General features: G+C 31.1%; 1 protein-coding gene across 1 annotated transcript in view; it reads right to left on the bottom strand.

The window, feature by feature from the left end:
* Nucleotides 1–14,500: 14,500 nt before the first annotated feature.
* LOC18050222 overlaps nt 14,501–17,149 on the bottom strand; it is a 4,811-nt gene continuing 2,162 nt past the window's right edge. The window contains exons 3-4 of the mRNA XM_006441317.2: nt 16,262–16,639; nt 14,501–15,198 (exon numbers count right to left, since the gene is read on the bottom strand). Coding sequence (XP_006441380.2) covers nt 14,731–15,198; nt 16,262–16,639 — 846 coding nt within the window. The 3' untranslated portion in view covers nt 14,501–14,730. The remainder of the gene's footprint in view (nt 15,199–16,261; nt 16,640–17,149) is intronic.

Raw genomic sequence — 17,149 nt, 5'->3', positions numbered from 1 at the left:
AAAAAATTTCAGACATTTTCTTTTTCTTTATTATGTTTTTATGTTTATTTTTATTCTTTTTAATTTCTCCTCTATAAATATACATTTTCCAACTTGTGAGTCGAAGATGGCTGAATATGGAGTGTAGTGCCTCTAGAAACACATCTTAAAAAAAAAAAACTATTTTCGTTTTCTATCATTTTACGTGTAACTTTTCTAATTAGTTTTTATGCATCATTTTCACATTTCTGCATGCATATTTTCCTTTCATGTTTAGAATAGGTTGGGGGGTAGAATGTTGTTTAAAAAAAAAATTATGTGATTTGTTTTAACATTGGATGACATGATTAATTTCAAATTTTAGTACTTGTATTATCTTTGGTCTTAAGTGATGTTACATTATGTTTGTTACTCTACATGTTGATGTCGGAGACAAATATGAGTTGCTTGAAGGAATGAACATGTCATAATAAGTACCAAGTGAGTTTTTGAGCCTATTATTTTTCTTGAAGAGTAACCCTTTTGCCCATTCTTTATACAGCTTAACAGTTTATTATTGTATACACGATCTCTTGATTTCTTTTGAGTTAACCCTCCAAAAAAAATTGTAAAATTAAAAAAAAAAGTGTGTTGCTACATTTGGAGGCTCATCTAACTAGTCGATATGGAAGATTATTTAGAGTCCTAAAAGACGATGGAAATGTCATCTTTGATATGTTTGAGTCTTTCTAGCCATCCCTTTTATCAAATATCCATAGTTAACCCTTTTGAGCCTTTAAAAAAAAAAAAACCTTTCTTTGTCAAACTTATCATCTTGACCCACTCCGATTTGGAGTATTACCCAATGTCTTATAAGTTCCATCACCTATTTATGTTTGAGAAAAATGTAAATAATTATTTTATTTAGTGACGTGCCAAGCAAAAGCAAAAAAAAAATTGTTTCAAAAAAAAAGAAAAAAAATAACAATAATAGGTGAAATCCACCTTGCAATTTCTAAAAAAAAAAATTCCTCTGCATTTTTCTCAAACATACACTTTATTTTCCTTATTTCCCTTATTTGTTAACCATGTCCATAGCCTACGTTACATCCTAATAAAAGTCCTTGATTTTAGGGAAATATAATCTGAAGTAGAAGCTAGTTATGTGGGCTAAAAAGATGTAGTGGTGCATAATAAAAATAAATAAATAAATAAAAGAAAAAAAAGATAAATAAATTGGGTTGACTAGCATTTTTGTTTAACTTGAGATCGTATTATTTCTAAGCTGAGGGCATATTTATTTCATCTTGGTGAGAGCATGTGATATCACTTCTTTATTATTTTCTCTCTCAATTACCATTAATTGGAGTGACTATTTTTATTGGTTTTAATTTCTTTGTGAGAGTGTCATTATTTCCAGTGAAATTTTGGGGTTTGACATGTCATTCTTGATTCTTGAAAGTAGCTATAACAAAGTCTACTGGGCTGATTCATGTGGATGGTTGATGTGGGTGTGATGTTGCTTTAGACTGGAGATAATGCTTATACTTTTATTTGATTGCTATCATTAATCTGATTGAATAAACATGAGTGTTTCTAAATTAAAAAAAAATCATTTTGAATTTGAATTTTATTTTTACTTTATTTGCTAGGGACTAGCAATAAGCTGGTTGGAGGGTGTGTTGAGTGTTAGAAAATGCATATTTATAAAGGAGAAAACCGTCATTTTAAATTTCAAGTCTTACTAACAACCCTTACTTCTATGAATTTAATCTTCTTGTGATTTAATTACATGTGTTTTATTTTAATTAAGTATTTTCTGTATTTTAGGAGCATTATAATCATTTCACAATAAAGAAGAGATCAGACGGCAAAAGGGACATCACTTTTGAACTCAGGACGGTCGAAAACCTTAGCAGGAGCATAAAAGGAAAAATAATACTATTCACATGTACGGTACTATTCACATGTACGGTACTGTCTACGTTACTGTTCACGACACTGTTCACATAGACAGATCGATGACGTGGCATTGACCGATGATGTGGCATTGACTGATGAGGTGTCACGATCCTGTTGAACTAAAATTCTTATGTAGTGTTGATGGTGACGTGGCAGCATATTAGTGGACGAAAAATCTCGCGTACGGTACATGCATCACACAGGATTATTTTCAACCAAACCGCGTTACTGTTCAACCTAGGTCAAACCGTGTTACCATTCATCCGCGTGGTCAAACCGCGTACTGTTGACTGATGACGTGGCGCAATCATGAGCGTCCAAACTGTTTTTAATCTGATGGCCATGATTTACTCCGTGTATCTATAAAAAAAGGGGCCTTTCCCCCCTAATTTGATATCTCTGAATCTATTTTTGGGATCCATTTTCTGTAATTCCTTCTCCATCTTGTATTTTCTATGTATTTTAATAAATTCCCATTTTTCCCCTAGTTCAATTATGAGTAGCTAATTTTCTTTCAAACTTGGGTTGAAGATGAAGTCTCAACATGTGTCATGGGCTTTATTTGGTAAATTTACTTTCTCTTCCCCTCGAATTTTTGTGGATGTTTTGACTTCTCGTCGACAAATAATACTAATCTTGTCTAGTACCGCCTTGGTTTCACCGGCCCCCTAGTACAAGGTTATTATTATTTGGCACGATAAGCCCTTAGCACCATATTGATTAGAGCGTGGTTCATGAGGTGTGGATTCCCCCCCTCACGATTTAATTGGCATTAATAAGGATTATTTAGCTCATGATGCATGTTGATATGGATCCATATACCCAAGTACGTCATTTTAATAGAATTCTCTTCAATTTATTATCGCCATTTCAATTCCAATTTTAGAATTTATTCTCGCCATTTTAATTTAAGTTTTAGTATATTCCAAATCATTTCCACCACAAATCCAATCACCCATTTACAAAATTAATTCTATACACAATTAAAATCCACCTCCTCGTGGGATCAACACTCGTCACCATTGATCTATACTACAATAGATTCGTGCGCTTGCGAGTACATTAAAATTTGCACAACAAGTTTTTGACGCCGTTGCCGGGGAGGTAAGTAATTTTAATTCATAGAATTAATTTTTGTGAATAATTTCTTTTAATTGTTTTATTGTAATTTTTTTTTATTAAAAAAAAGTGAATCTACATTTAAAGGTTAGTATTTCTTTTCTTTTTCTCCTCTTTAAAATTATGTAATTTAATTTTCAATTTATTTTTCTTTGTAATTTTTTTTGTTGTTTATCTTATTAATTTATTTTTAGTTAATTTATTTCACGTATTTGTTTTTGTGTATTTTTATAGAAATGTTTTAATAGCGCAATAAGGTTAGTATCGTAATTTCTCCCTCTTATTTATTTTTGTTTGTTTTGTTCCCATCTTTATTTTCATTTTATTTGTTTTGCATGCATGGTCGTAGGTCATTATTACCTAATCTTGAACCTATAGACCTTGAACTAGGAAAAACACTTCGCACACACAAACAAATTAAAAATAAAATGGATTTGCAACCACAGGAGAGGCCATACTAATATGCTGTTTTTTCAACAGTATTTATAGGCTAATTCTATCAACTTCTCCTTTTATTGCATCACTTCTAAGCCAACAATCATTTGCCTATATTCATATTAACGAGGTTCATAATCTATAACAATATTAACCAAGTTCTTAATTTATAACACGTTATCAACATGAATTTCACTCTGATATCGAAAGTATTCTAGCCATTTACTCTTTTATTTTGTACATATTTATTTAAAATTATTCTTATAAGTAAAGCTTATTATTTACACTCTTTTCAATTTTTATTATACTAATCTTTATTTATTTGTTTGTGATAATGTCTCACTTAACAAAATTAGAGTTTAACGCCTTGGATATATCTAGGGAGAATTATTTATCTTGGATCCTAGATGCTAAAATTCATCTTGATGCTATAGGCCTTAGTAACACGATAAAAAATAATAATGACCCATCCAATCAGGATCGAGTCAAGGTCATGGTTTTTCTATGACATCATCTCCACTAAGCACTTAAAATGGAATATCGCACTATAAAGGATCCATATGTCCCATGGAAAATTTTGTACGAAAGATATGGTCATTTAAGGCTAGTCACTCTTCCTAATGCTCGTAGTGAATGGAATGCCCTCATGCTACAAGACTTTAAGTCAGTACATGAATATAATTATGTTCTGTACAGAATTACTTAACAGTCAAAATTGTGTGAAGAAAATATTAACGATGAGGATATGTTGAAAAAATATTTACAATATTTCATGCTTCTAACATGATTCTACAACAATAATATAGAGCTCGTCAGTATACAAAATATTCTGACTTGATTGCATGCATTCTTGTGGTAGAGAAGAATAATGAATTATTAATGAAAAATCATCAAGCCCATCATACTGGTACAAAACCAGTTTTTTAAGCAAATGTTGTCTCACATGATCGTGAAGACAATTATGAAAATGGACGTGGTCGTGGGCATAATCGTGGCCGTAGACATAGTTGTGGCCGTGGTTGTGGCTATTATCAAGGTTGAGGACATAATAAAAATCATTAGTATCGACCTCGTGGTGGGTATAAGAACCACAAAAATAGGGAAAAATGAGGGGGGGGGGGGACATCTGCCCAACATAATATTCAAGAAAACAATTATGATAAATGCGGAATGTCTGATCATTTTTGGAGACAATGTCGTACTCCCAGATATCATGTGGATATGTTTAAGGCATCCTTAAAATCAAAAGGAAAGAATGTTGAAACAAACTATGTTAATGACTCGGATCCAGTTGATGTTACACATCTTGATGTTTCAGACTTCTTTGAAGACAAAGATGGAAAAATTGATCACTTGATTGGTGATGGAAATGTTCATCACATTTAAAAATTCTACTTGTATTTTATGTTTGTTCATGTAATTTTTATTTTTCGTCTTATCTAATATATATTTCCTTTTTTTTTTACTTTTGTTTTAAGGAAATAGATTTCAATAAAATGTTTGATGGAGAAATATGTTTGGTTGATAGTGCAACTACACATACAATTCTTCGAAACAAGAGGTTTTTTTTTTTAATTTAAATCTAATTAAAGCCAATATGAATACAATATCAGGTCTAGTAGATCTTATTGAAGGTACTGGAAAAGTAATGATTATTTTAGTAAAAGGTACAAAATTAGATATTCATAATGCTTTGTAATCACCTAAATAAAAAACAATTTACTTGGTTTTAAAGACATTCGTCGTAATAATTTTCATATAAAAACAATGAATGAGAATAATGTAGAATATCTATACATTACTTCTAACTTTCTGATTTGGCTTATATTATACGACGATAAAATCAATGGAAAGTTACACAGTCATAAAAGATAAGTTATATGATCCAAAATCTTTTATACTTTAGCATGTCTGCCTTGGTTATCCTAGATCAACAATGATGTGTATAATTATTGAAAATTCTCATGGACATCAATTGAAAGATTTGAAAATTTTATTGTCAAATGAGAATATTTGCACTGCCTGTTCACAAGGAAAATTGGTAGTTAGACCATCACCTAGAAAAATTAATTCTAAATCTCCATCATATTGACAATTATTCAAGGAGATATCTGTGGACCTATATACCCACCAAGTGGTCTATTTCATTATTTTATGTTTTTGATTGATGCATCTGCACAGTGGTCACATATTTGTTTATTATCTACACGTAATGTTGCATTTGCAAGATTGCTTGCATAGATAATCAAGTTACGTGCACAAATTCTAGATTATCCAATCAAGACCATACGTTTAAATAATGTTGGTGAGTTTACTTCTAAAACATTTAATGATTACTACATTACAATTGTGATTGATATAGAACACCCAGTACCATATGTATATACTCAGAACAGATTAACAGAATCTCTCATTAAACGTTTACAGGTAATTGCCAGAACTTTTTTTTTTACGAAGTTAATTACCTATTTTGACATAGGGACATGCTATTTTGCATGCTGGGGTATTGATTCGCTTGAGGCCTACTGCCTAACAGCAATATTCCCTATTGCAATTGGTATTGGGACATCAACTAGATATATCCCTTTTACTCACATTTGGTTGCATAGTGCAAGTGTTGATTGCACCCTCGCAACGCATCAAAATGGGACCCCAACGTCGATTGGGAATATATGTGGGATTTGACTTACCATCTATTATCAGATATCTCGAACCACTGATGAGTGATGTATTTACCACACGATTGTGGATTGTCATTTTGATGAGACAAATTTTTCTCGATTGGGAGAAAGAAAAAATATCTATGAGGTTAGGCGTGATCCTCAGTGGAAGGTGACCCATCTGTCTTATTTAGACCCACGCACATCTTAGAGTGAAAATGAAGTGCGTAGAATAGTTCATTTGCAGTAAATTGCAGAACAATTCCCAGATGTATTTACATATACTGTAAAAGTAACCAAATCATATATGTTAGCTGCTAATATACCCGGACAGGTCATTGTACCTAAAGAACAATTAATAAAAGTGCAGTTGAGGAATAGTCTGTGGCACGCCAAAAGCGCGGTAGACCAATTGGTTTAAAAGATAGTGTTCTAAGAAAAAGAAAAATGAATAAACAAGGTTCTGTTGCAAATGATGACAAAAATCTAAAAGAACAAATTGTTTCAGAAGAGCAAATAGTCTATGAAAAGACTAAAAACCTTGACAATATACAAACTCTTCATGAGGAAAGAGCCTTGAAAGGCACTTGAATCCAAGAATAGTGCGATTTCTGTTGACTATACTCAGGGTAATATTTTGAAAAGGTGTCTAGTCATTAATGAGACAAAATACCCTACAGGACCTTTCTAAAGAGGCATATGCCTAAGATATGGCTCAAGCCCTTGAAGTTATCATCAATGATGTGTTTGTGTCTACAATAGCTATAGACATTGTAAATGATCATGATCTGCAAATTATTGATGAATGTAGATTGGGGCATGATTGGCTTTAATGGAAAGAAGCAATCCAAGCAGAGTTGACTTCTTTAGCCAAACGTAAAGTATTCAGACTTGTAGTCCAAATACCTAAGGATGTCAAACTTGTTGGGTACAAATGGGTATTTGCATAGAAATGTAATGAAAATGATGAAGTCGTAAGATATAAAGCACGACTTGTTGCACAAGGGTTCTCACAAAGACCTGGTATTGATTATAATGAGACATACTCTCTGGTAATGTGTGCAATTACGTTCCGTTTTTTAATTGGCTTAGATGTATCCGAAAATCTTGATATGTGTTTCATGGATGTGGTGACAACTTATCTATATGGGTCACTTGACACCAATATATATATGAAAATCCCTGAGGGTGCGTTTGGCACACTATATTGTATTATGTTGTATTGCATTATTTTAATGCTAGTGTATTGTATTATGCTGTATCATATTAGCACTGTAATATTATTCAAATTTATTCATATTGAACTATTTATTATTAGTTATAAAAAATTATAAATTTATTAATAAATCATAATGTAAAAATAAAAAATATAATATAATAATATTGAATAATAAATTGCATATTTATTAATTTATATTAATAATTATAATGTAAAAATAAAAAATATTATATTATATTATATTAAAAGTTATATTTACACATTATTATTATTATTATAAAGCAAAAGTCAAAAAGCAAAAGCAAAAATCAAGCGGCAATTGCCGCATTAACTTAAACCCAACTATGAGTCGGATTTAGTTGCTGCATTAGCTTGGCCCATTAATGTAGTGCTACTGTAACTTTTTGTTTGCCAAATATGGGCTTGTATAAATTTAATGTAATGAGGGGGTTTAATACAACAACTAAACAAGCCCTGAAGGATTTAAAATGTCATAATATTGTTAATCATTACTTCGTAGCTTGTATTCAATAAAGCTACAAAAATCTTTATATGGATTAAAACAATATGGGCGCATGTGGTATAATCGCCTCGATGAATATTTGATAAAAACAAAGGGATATGTTAACGATCCTATATGTCCATGTATTTTTTTCAAGCAATTAAAATTTGGAATTGCTATTGTCGCAGTTTATATTGATGATTTAAATTTAATAGGAACTCTTGAAGAGCTTTAAAAGACTACTGAATGTTTGAAAAACAAATTTGAAATGAAATATTTGGGGAAAACTATGGATTGTCTTGGGTTGCAGACCGAGCACTGACCTAATGGTATCTTTATCCACCAATCAACTTATACTGAGAAAATTTGAAAACAGTTCAATATGGATAAAAATTACCCATTGAGTACCTTAATAGTAGTCCAGTCTCTTGATCCTAAAAAGGATCCATTCTATCTTAAGGAAGATGATGAACAAATACTTGGTCTTGAAGTACCATATCTAAATGCAATTGGTGCTTGATGTATTTAGCACAATTTATTAGACCAGACATAGCATTTTGTGTTAATCTGTTAGCTCGATTTAGCTCTGAGCCAACTAAAAGACATTGGAATGGTGTCAAACACATGTTTCTCTATTTTCGAGGAACAATTTATTTGAGTTTATTTTATTCTAATGAACTAACAAAAAATTTAGGTCTTGTTGGTTATGCTAATACAGGTTATTTATTTAATCCTTATAAAGCTCGTTCACAAACGGGATATGTTTTCACTTTTAATGGTACATTGTTTCTTGGAAGTTTAAAAAAACTAACTCTCGTTGCAACATCCTCCAACCATTCTAAAATTCTTGCACTACATGAAACCTGTCAAGAATGCATATGGTTGCACTCTGTAATCCATCATATTCAAAATACATGTAGAATATCTTCAAGTTCAGGTATCCCAACAGTGATATATGAAGATAATGTTGCATGTATAGCTCAACTCAGAGGATGATACATTAAAGGGGACAAAACAAAACATACTTCACCGAAAACTTCTACACTATGAGCTCCAACAGAACAAGAAAATTGATATCAAACATATACGCTTCATGGATAATTTAGCAGACATATTTACAAAAGCTTTACCTACATCTACATTTGAGAAAATTGTATATAGCATCGGCATGTGTTGTTTCAACAAACTATCAAATTAATACATCTTACCATCAGGAGGAGTATTCATCAAGAGGAGTACTCATTAGAATGAGCACTAATGTGGGGGAGCATAATCTGAACATATGTGCATTGTACTCTTTTTTCATTTTGACTAGATTCCCCAATTGGGCCTTTACTAGCAAAGGTTTTAACAAGGTAGTATTAAGCATATCTAATTAAATAAATGGTGAATCTAAGGAGTGTTGTGGAATACATGTGGATTTCCACCATTTCAAATGTGTGGTAATAATGATGTCTTCCACTACTTTATATAATGGCAAATGACACATCCCCCATTATATTTACACTATATAAATGAATAAGAGATGAAAGTCATGTATGCTTCGACAATTACTCCTTCCTTATTATTTTCTTTCTCTCTCATGTTTTTCTTTATATTCACATGTTAATTCTGTCAACTTTTCCTTTTATTGCATCATTTCTAAACCAATAATCATCTGCTTATGGTTATATTAACGAGGTTCATAATCTATAACAATATTAACGAAATTCCTAATTTATAACATATCTTACATAGTAACAAGTAGCAGTACATGCAATATATTAAACTTAATAACTTAAAATATGGAATCTAACAAAACGCATCGCATGATTTCACGTGTTTTACGAGTCTCAGCATAACGTATATTAAAAAATAATAATTTAAAATATGGAATGTGAGAAAACACATTACGTGATTTCAAGTGTTTTATGATAGTCTTTACATAACGTATATCTTGTACAATAATAAGTGGCAACACATGCAAAATATTGAACTTAATAACCTAAAATCTAGAATCTAACAAAACGCATCACCTAATTTCACTTGTGCATAACGTATATATAGGGACAAGTGGCAAAACGTGCAGTATTGAAATTTTAATCTAAAATATGGAATATGATAAAAGACATTACGTGATTTCACATGTTTTATGATAGTCTCCACATAACGTATATCTTTTACGATGATAAGTGGTAGTCCATGCAGTATATTAAAATTAATACTTTAAAATATTAAATCTGACAAAGTACATGAATTAACACATGGCATATCAGGATTAAAATCTTTGATAAGGTTAAAGATATTTGTTTTTTTAATTCAAACTTTAAGATTTAATATTTTATTAAAATTGAAATACTTTTAATGGGTCTCGCATTATTGTATTGTGACCATCTTGCATTCTTTTTGTTTTCAAATATTGAAATATATATAGTATGTTCATGATTGAAAACATGGTGAGTTTTGTAACTGAGAGGGTGCATCATGTGACTTTTAGATTTCAGAGGACAGTGACACTCTCCACATTACCGATTAATGAGATTGATAGTGATAATTTAATATCTTGCTTTGCATATTTAGTTGCTCTCATGAACAAAACAAATTGAGATAAGAGGAGTGGTAATCCGCTTATAATAACATTAATGTTTGAAAAAAAGTGGTATCTAATGTTGAGTTGGGTATTCACTTTTTTATAATCTCTAGCCATACATGTATTTAGAAATGTATGAATGTACAGCTAACATCTAAATATTTATATATTCTTATGCAATAGCTATTTAAATACATCTTTTAAAAGGTCAGCAGAAATCTTAACTCTGAATGCAGATTTTCAAAGAAAAGTACGTATACAGGTCTTCTTGAGTAATTACTCACTTTTAATCGCGTGTAGCACCTTGGCCTTTCACCAGATGCATGTAAAGCACTTTTTGAGTCTCCATGACAACTCATTCCTCCGAAGTATATATTTTGGAAAGGAAATACAAAAACGTGTTAAAAGTGAACAATATTAGAAATAAGACCATTTTCTTGCAAATTATGGTATTAAAGATTTGGTTGAATGCATATAAAAAAAAAAAATTGATTGAATGAAAATACAAAAATCAATGCAATTAATGAAAATAATAGAAAAATGTTGCACGTACATAATAGGATTACATACTTTATATCCAAGTGACATCAAAGAGGCATATGACTTATAATTCACTGATAAGTTTTGTAAGATTATTGGGAAGTTTATATTGGTACACATTGCTTGAAATACAAACAAACTGGTCCCAACTATGTAAGCGAAATTTTATTAAGTAAATGATCATTAGTTATTATTTCTTATTTTGAAGGATATGTAATTCTCTTGTGAATTATTCTTTTTTTCATTTTAGGCTTCATTTATTCAAGAGAAATGATCAAGAAACTGTAATCATTATAGAAAAATCCTCAAATCATTCAAATGTATCGCGACAAATGTTGTCTTCCTGACCTCGCTTATGTTCAGAATTTATTTAGTATTCTAATTTTTAAAGCTAATAATTCTAATTTATTGTTAACTACTATTTTCTTTGTTAGATTTCATATGTTGCTGTTATCAATTTCAACGTTTAAGTGATCATTGAACTCCAAATTAAAAGTTGATCCACCTAATTAAAAATATTTATTTCAACATTAGATGAAAGTTTTCAAAAAAAAAAAAAGCATTAGATGAAAGTTTTAGAACACTATTTGAATATTAAGCGTTATTCTATAATATCGTGATTTCAATACCGGAATTAAATATAAATTGTGTAAATTAACATAAAGTGTAAAATAAAATATAACACAGGAGTGATTACTTAGTGTATTACTGGTAAACAAGACAAAAACTTATAGATGTAAAATAAAACTTGTAAATTAATGTTAAGTGTAAAACTTAAATTGTGCAAATGAAACATAAGACTTGTAAATGGAAGGTAAAATAAGAAAATCAACATAAAAATGGTAAATTGATATATCATTGGCAAATAAAATAAAAATTTATTAATATAACATAAAACTTGTAAATCAATATTAAGTGCAAAATAAAACATAAATTAAGTAAATAAAACGTTAGACCTGTAAATAGAAGACAAAACAAGCAAAATTAATATAAGAGTGGTAAAATGACGTATTATTAGTAAACAAAATATAAAGTTCCAGATTTAACATAAAACTTGTAAATCAATATTTAGCGTACAGTAACAATTAAATTATGTAAATGAAATAGAAGACTTGTAAATGAAATGTAAAACAAGTACATATTATAAAGAGTTATTAAAAAATAAAAACTTACAAATGTAAAATAAAAACTCATTATAAATAATTATTACCTTCTATATTTACTGTTTTTGTTTCAACATTGAATAATGATAATTATATATTTATATAATACATGTGAAATTTTATTAAGAATAAAAATTATTCTCAAAATCAAATTTTGAAAAACTTTTTTTTTCACATTTCTAAAATTATTTGTAAGATGAGTGATTTTGCATCCTTCTAAACCACTTCAACAACAACCCAAAATGATCTTTTAGTATAAGTAAGAAGTAAAGTTTGAAACTATATGAAATATGTATAAAACTAAAAATTAGATTTAGTTTTATTGATATTTCATATATGTCTAGTAATATAAAAATGCCTTTTTATTTTATTTTGGATGATCTACATAAAAAAATTAATTTCACTTAATTAACTTATAAAGTAAATAAATACTATGATAGAAAATTTAAAAAAAAACATTTATAAACATCCCATCATGAATATAGAGTTTATGGTTAAACCAATTTAATGAAACTTATTCAAATTGTTTTCAATACAATTTTTTTTTTGTTTTCAATTGATAAATTTTTCTTTGATTAAACAAAATAAATAAAAAACTAATTTTTTAAAATTAAAGTTTAATTTTAATTTTCAAATTTTATGCTATTTTGAGTATTTTCACAAATGTTTGTTCTTTTTGTAATTTTAAAACACCAATTTACCACTCTTATATTAATTTACTTATTTTACCTTTTATTTACTAATTTTATGTGTAATTTACAAAACATATCTTTATTACAACATTGATGTTGTAATTTTAATAAGGACATTATAGAATTTTCCTTTTAAGCTTTTAATTTTTGACTTGAAATTTTAACAAAACCTTCACCAATGACCTTTTAGTTTTGGTCGGTCAAATCGAAATATGTCGGTTTAGTTCAATTTTGATCTGTAAGAACCGAATGATTCAAGAAATGTGAATTGATCGGTTTTTTATTTTGGGCTGCACCGAACCAAAAACCGATCAGTACAGTGTTAAAATTAACCCAAAAAAATATCAATTTGTATACACAATAATATTTTTTAGTATTATTTTTACATAAAAAAAAAGAATGATTAATGACTATAATTGATTAAACTAAAAAATAATAAAATGTAACTAAAAAGTATAAAAATTTAGCTAATAATAAAAAAAATTAAATTTTATGAACTGAACCATATAAAACCAAACTGAGCGAAACTTAGGACCGGTGAGGATTGATTCGGTTTGGTTTTCCAAATCAGTTTACGTTCACCGCACTTCAAAATATAAGTTCGTCTCCATGTGCCAATTTAAGGAAAAGTTTATTCTATCTCCACCGTTTATCAATCTAATTGTTAACATTGTTTTCTCAGAATCATTACTAGCTATCTCAAATGTTTCTGCAAATTTGATGTGAAGATACATACATAATCGATAATCTCCACATTTGATCTAAAATTAAAAAAAAAAAAAGGCATAATAAAAAATGCTTAACAGCTTAAAAGTCGGCAAAGTACTTCAATAATCGATATTCACTAACTACAAAGAGACCACTTGCCCTTGGCTTCAGTGAACAGCAGTATCCAGTTTTCTGTAGAATGGATTATATTCCTCCGACTTAGGATGGCAAAATTCTCCATAGGTTTGGGGTCCCATGGAACTCCACTCCAAATGAGATGAATTTTGAATAAATTTTGAAGAATGGAGTGAATAATAAGGAAAAAATAATCCCCAAATTCTTAATGGGGTGGAGTTTGATTTTGTACTCCCTACCCCACCGGCTCACCCCCACCCCAATCCCCATTATCTATAAATATTTTTTTAATTTTTATTTCATAAGTTATAATATTAGTTAATAAATTTTCTTTTTATTTTTACTTGACATAAATGGACTATAACTAAAAGAAAACCTTACAATATAATTTTTATTCAACTTAAAATATTGTTATGTTTTTTTTTCTCTCTTAAGATATTGCTTTCTTCAAACATTTTTTTTTAATTTTGATATCATTTCAAGATATTATTTCAAACATTTGGGGATTTTTTAAAAATAATCTAAATACTTTATAATATGGTAATGATTTTATTTAAATTTTAAAATTTTAATTTATTAAAATCATGTATCTATATCTACTATAAAATAAATAAATAGGAATTGGGATAGGGATGGGGAAATCATTCCCCACGTGGGGATTCCCCATTCCCATCCCACTTAATTTATTGGAGAATAGGGTGGGGAATGGAGACGAAATTTTTAATGGGGTGGGGAATGGGATAGGCCTTCCCACCCCCACCCCGCCTCATTGCCATCCCTACTCCGACTGTCCGATTGTTAAATAAACCATTAACTATGCGGACACTTCAAATGAATCTGACTAAAAGATATCTTGCAACTCAACTCAAAAAAGATACAATTTTCAATTTGTCCTCTATCAATCATACAAAACACTACAACATGGCATTGACTTTCCTTTAGAGCAAAATTGAAGTTACCTGTTCATGTTCCAGCTCATCCCATATTAACAAGCAAGATAATCGTGCATTGTTCATCAATCTGACTTAAAGAAGAGAAACGATTGCTTAAACCAGGGCATGGGAGCAGCTAGCAAGCTTGGAAGTCAAGGAACAGACGCAATTTCTGCAGGAGCAGCTCACGAGTGCCAAAAAGAGGCTTGCCACTAACAAGCCAATCCTTCTCGAGAACACCTGCTTTGGCACTACTGATCATCTCGTCATGGAAAGCAGAAACGATACAGTAAATTGAGGTCCTTAAAACATCAGCCATGGCAAATGCTTTTGAATGCAACAGCCCACCTCTCTTTTTGACCATCCCTGTGTCTCTTCTTCCTGTGTTTAGTTGAGCCCATTTAATACCAGCCGGCCCCATCAAATGATGCGGTGCTTGCAAGTTGGTCTTCTTCCCCATAAATGCTTCAACAGCAAGCAGGCAGGATAGAAGAGTTGAAATAACATCAATATTGCTACCAGAAAGTTGAGCAACTCCAAACCTGTCTTCCTTGTGAGAGTGCACAGTCAAAGACGCAGCTGTCCGAGCACACCAAGAACATAGCTGCACCAATGCACCATCATCTAATTAATAAACTCTCACAATAACTCATACGAAATGTAAGGAGCACAAGTTCGACATCCTTTATTCTTCGCAAGCATCTGTGGAAGCATAAAGACAAAAAGAAGAAAAAATAAAAGAAAGTCAAAAGCACCTAAACAAAGTTCCACAAAACAAGGAAAATTCCTACATCGGTTATAACAGAAGAGCCTTTCAGTATATAAGAAGCTTGAATTGAAGATCGACTCAGCCCATTCACTCAACCTAGTTCAACAAACGGACCACTGTACTTCCTACCATGCTTTCAAACATATGTGCATTGACAGTAGATAGACTATGCTGCAACTAAGGGGTTGAAAATAGTTATGGTACGCAGGTGGAGATTTTCTTATGCAGGGTTCACTTGCAGGATAGAGAGTCGAGACAATCCTCTTTTGAAGATCAAGTCTAATTAAGTTTACGGTTAGAAGAAATTTTTAATCAATGGTCTCCTCTCTGTCTCTCAGAGTAATTATATAGCTTCTTCTTGCTCCTATTTCTGTTGAGTTCTAACTAATATACAATTGCATGGCAAAAGATAAAATCATTCCTTTCTAAACGTCAGCATTATCTCCAATACCTAATAAATTAGCCCCAATCCTCCCAAAAAACCACAAAGGACAAACCTTGGCCTTTGGTCCATTTAAATTTCTTCTTGTGAAACCTTTAAACCTACTAAGCAAATTTTAAGCTGGATGAACAGGTGTGGATGCAACTAAATAGGGCATGATCAATAACTTACTGGACTTGGGCATGTGGAAATCTAGCAAGCTTGGGTAAAGAATGAGAAATGACTCAGAAGTATCCATGCCAAACACACACATTTGATGCTTACACACAAGCCCAATCTAACCCACAATCAGGTCCCTGGGATGTTCCTATCCAAGTATCCTGAATCAATATGCTCAAACTTATAGTAGAGGACTCCTAGTGAAGACCAATTCAGAAGGAAATACATACAAGCACATATGCAAACATGCATACATTAAACTGAACCAAAAGTGCTATCAACAGCAGTTCTGGATACCTGGAAGTTATTCAATTCTTCAGAATACTTTGAATCTACTCGCATGTCAGTTGGTGACAGCAACTGATTGGATATGTCTTTGTCAACAGAGCCAGCTTCCATACCTTCACCCAACTTTGTTGCAAGCTGTTTCAGAGGCTTCAAGCTTACATTTATAACTCTTCTGTAAGTTTCACTGGTTTCTTCAAAGAAGGCAGCTCGCCGCCAAGTGTCAACATTGTTCTCACAGACCATACAAAGATCAAGATATGCAAGATACTGTAGAAGAGAACTTGGAGTGCTCTCCTCCAAAGCTGCAAGAAGAGGTTCACTTGGATTCGTTTCTGCAGCTGCTGATCCTTTAGGTGGAGCAAACATGAACCTTTTTGTATGTAGTACCTAGATAGCAATGTAAAAATATCACACATACATATAAATAAATATGAAAACGTCAGGCAGTGAATGCGCTTTGCGCCTGTGGTACCTAATAATAGGGGGACAACAATTGGTGTCTAGCAAGTGAGGTTTCTTATCCCCATCCAAACCTTTAAAAAATGACAGAAAACTTTAGGCTAACAGCATCTTCAAACAAAAAATAATTTTAGAAAGACAGCAACTTAGGGAATGGGAATGGTTACAGAAACAAAACTGCTGCATTAAACTTCAGCATTCCCAGCTCAGCAATCTACACATACCTTTACACCCAAAGGAATGCTAGACTGAGAAAGTTAAGTAGATGTGTTGGCTAATTAAAAGAACTAATGTAGAATATAACAAACATATATGACGAAGATGCAGCACCAATAACACTTGCTAAATTTGCCATTTTACTTTTTCATTAACACCCGCATGCGGGGGGGGGGGGGGGGGGGGGGGGGGAAGAAAAAAAAACAAAAAAAAATTTAATTT

Source organism: Citrus clementina, unplaced genomic scaffold, assembly GCF_000493195.1.
Source record: "Citrus clementina cultivar Clemenules unplaced genomic scaffold, Citrus_clementina_v1.0 scaffold_3, whole genome shotgun sequence".
Taxonomy (NCBI): domain Eukaryota; kingdom Viridiplantae; phylum Streptophyta; class Magnoliopsida; order Sapindales; family Rutaceae; genus Citrus; species Citrus x clementina.
This window is presented reverse-complemented; position numbering and strand designations above follow the sequence as displayed.